General features: G+C 38.9%; 1 protein-coding gene across 1 annotated transcript; it reads right to left on the bottom strand.

The window, feature by feature from the left end:
• On the bottom strand, nt 1-705 carry LOC138901320 (uncharacterized). Its single transcript, XM_070189076.1, has 2 exons — nt 365-705; nt 1-250 (listed from the first exon to the last, which is right to left on the bottom strand). The coding sequence occupies exons 1-2, from the start codon at nt 703-705 to the stop codon at nt 1-3; spliced, it is 591 nt and encodes a 196-aa protein (XP_070045177.1).
• Between the last annotated feature and the right edge of the window lie 1,253 nt (nt 706-1,958).

Below are 1,958 nucleotides of genomic sequence, written 5' to 3'. Positions count from 1 at the left end.
CTAATCATGAGTTTTCCTCCATGTATATCTAATATCGCTCTGCCCCGTTGCTAAGAATGGTCTTCCTAGGATGAGGGGGGCCTCCTTGTTTTTCTCCATATTCACCACTATAATATCCACAGGAAATACGAACTTATCTACCCGAAATAACACATCTTCCACTATCCCCTTGGGTATTAGAGTCATTTGGTCTGCCAACTGCAGCGATACTGGTGCAGACCTTATCTCTCCAATCTCCTTCTCCAGTTTCCTGTAAGTAGATAGCGGTATTAAATTAATTGAGGCACTGGAATCATATAAAAACTTATCAAATTTATTAGTTCATAAATAGTAAGGTATAATACAACTCCCAGGATCTCCACACTTTTGTGGGAGCTTATTTTGCAATATCGCACTGCAATGCTCTGTGAGCTTGACCACTGAGGTCTCCTCTATTTTCCGCTTCTTCCTAAGGATCTCTTTCAAGAATTTTGCATAAGAAGGCATTTGTGAGAGCACTTCTGTTAATGGTAAGTTTACATGAACCTGTTTCAGCATATCAAGAAATCTCTCAAACTGCTTGTCCGGCTTTTTTCTATATAGCTTTGGAGGGAAAGGTTGCATCGGCATATATTTTCTCTCCTCATGTTCGTCCCTTCTCGAAGTTGCACCCTTCTTCTTTTTTGCAGCTTTCATCTGACCCTTCTTCTTTTTTGCATCTTTCATCTGGCCCTTCTTCTTTTTATCAACATCATTCTTCAGCTGCTCCCCACTTTCTTTTTCAAGTTTCACATCTTTTTGGATCGGGGTGGGATCTTTCAATACATGCCCACTTCTCAAGGTTACAGCATTCACTGTTTATTTGGTATTTCTTTTAGTATCAGCAGGGAGAGTTCCTTGAGCCCTCTCAGATAATATTGTTGCAATTTGTCCCACTTGCTTCTCTAAATTTCGAATTGCTGCCCCTTGTTCTTCAAATTTTTCATCAGTTTTCACAATGAAGGCCTTCACGAGATCTTCTAGACCACACTGATTGGAATGTTGAGGCTCAAACTGCTGCCTCGGCTGATTCATAAAACCAGGAGCTCCTTATCCCTGAAATTTGGGGTTGTTTTATTGCCATGCATTAGCTGTAACGACCCGACTTGTCATTTTAAGAATTTAGACTTCGTTCAGTGACATAAGGTTTTGAGAAACTTCGCAATATGTATTATGACCCGCGAGTGTGGTCGAGTTTGATTTACTGAAGATTCAGAATTAAATTAAAATATAAATCCTTAATTTGAAGTTTAAATGAAAAGAGTTGATCGGAGAGTTGACTTTTGAGCAATCGACTCCGGAATAGAATTTTGATGATGTCAATAGTTCTGTATGGTGGTTTTGGACTTAGGATCGTGTACGGAGAATTATTTGGAGGTCCGTAGTGGAATTAAGCTTGGAATGCCGAAAGTTGAATTTTTGAGAAGTATGACCGGAGAGTTGACTTTTGAGCAAACGACCCTGGAATAGAATTTCGAGGATGGCAATAGCTTCGTATGATGATTTTGGACTTAGGCGTATGTTCGGATTTGGATTTGGAAGTTCGTAGGACAATTCGATACATTTTGGCAAAAGTTGGAAAATATAAGATTTTGGAAAAGTTTGACAGAAAGGTTAATTTTAGATAACGAGGTCGGATTTTGATTCCGGAAATGGGAATAGCTCCATTAAGTCAATTATGACTTATGTGCAAAATTTGATATTTTTTCGGATTTATTTGATACGTTTCGGTGCAAAATATAGAAGTTGGAAGATTTGAAAACTTATAATTCGATTCGATGCGTGATTCGTAATTTCGGCATTGTTTGGCATGGTTTGAAGCCTCTACTAAGTTCGTATTGTATTTTGGGAATTTTTGGTATATTTGGTTGAGGTTCTGAGGGCCTCGGGTTGATTTCGGAAGATTAACGGATCAATTCGGACATGAAGATGAGCTGCTG

This window comes from Nicotiana tomentosiformis, chromosome 11 (assembly GCF_000390325.3).
Source record: "Nicotiana tomentosiformis chromosome 11, ASM39032v3, whole genome shotgun sequence".
NCBI lineage: Eukaryota > Viridiplantae > Streptophyta > Magnoliopsida > Solanales > Solanaceae > Nicotiana > Nicotiana tomentosiformis.
Note: the sequence above shows the minus strand (reverse complement) of the source record. Positions and strands in the feature narration are given on the sequence as shown.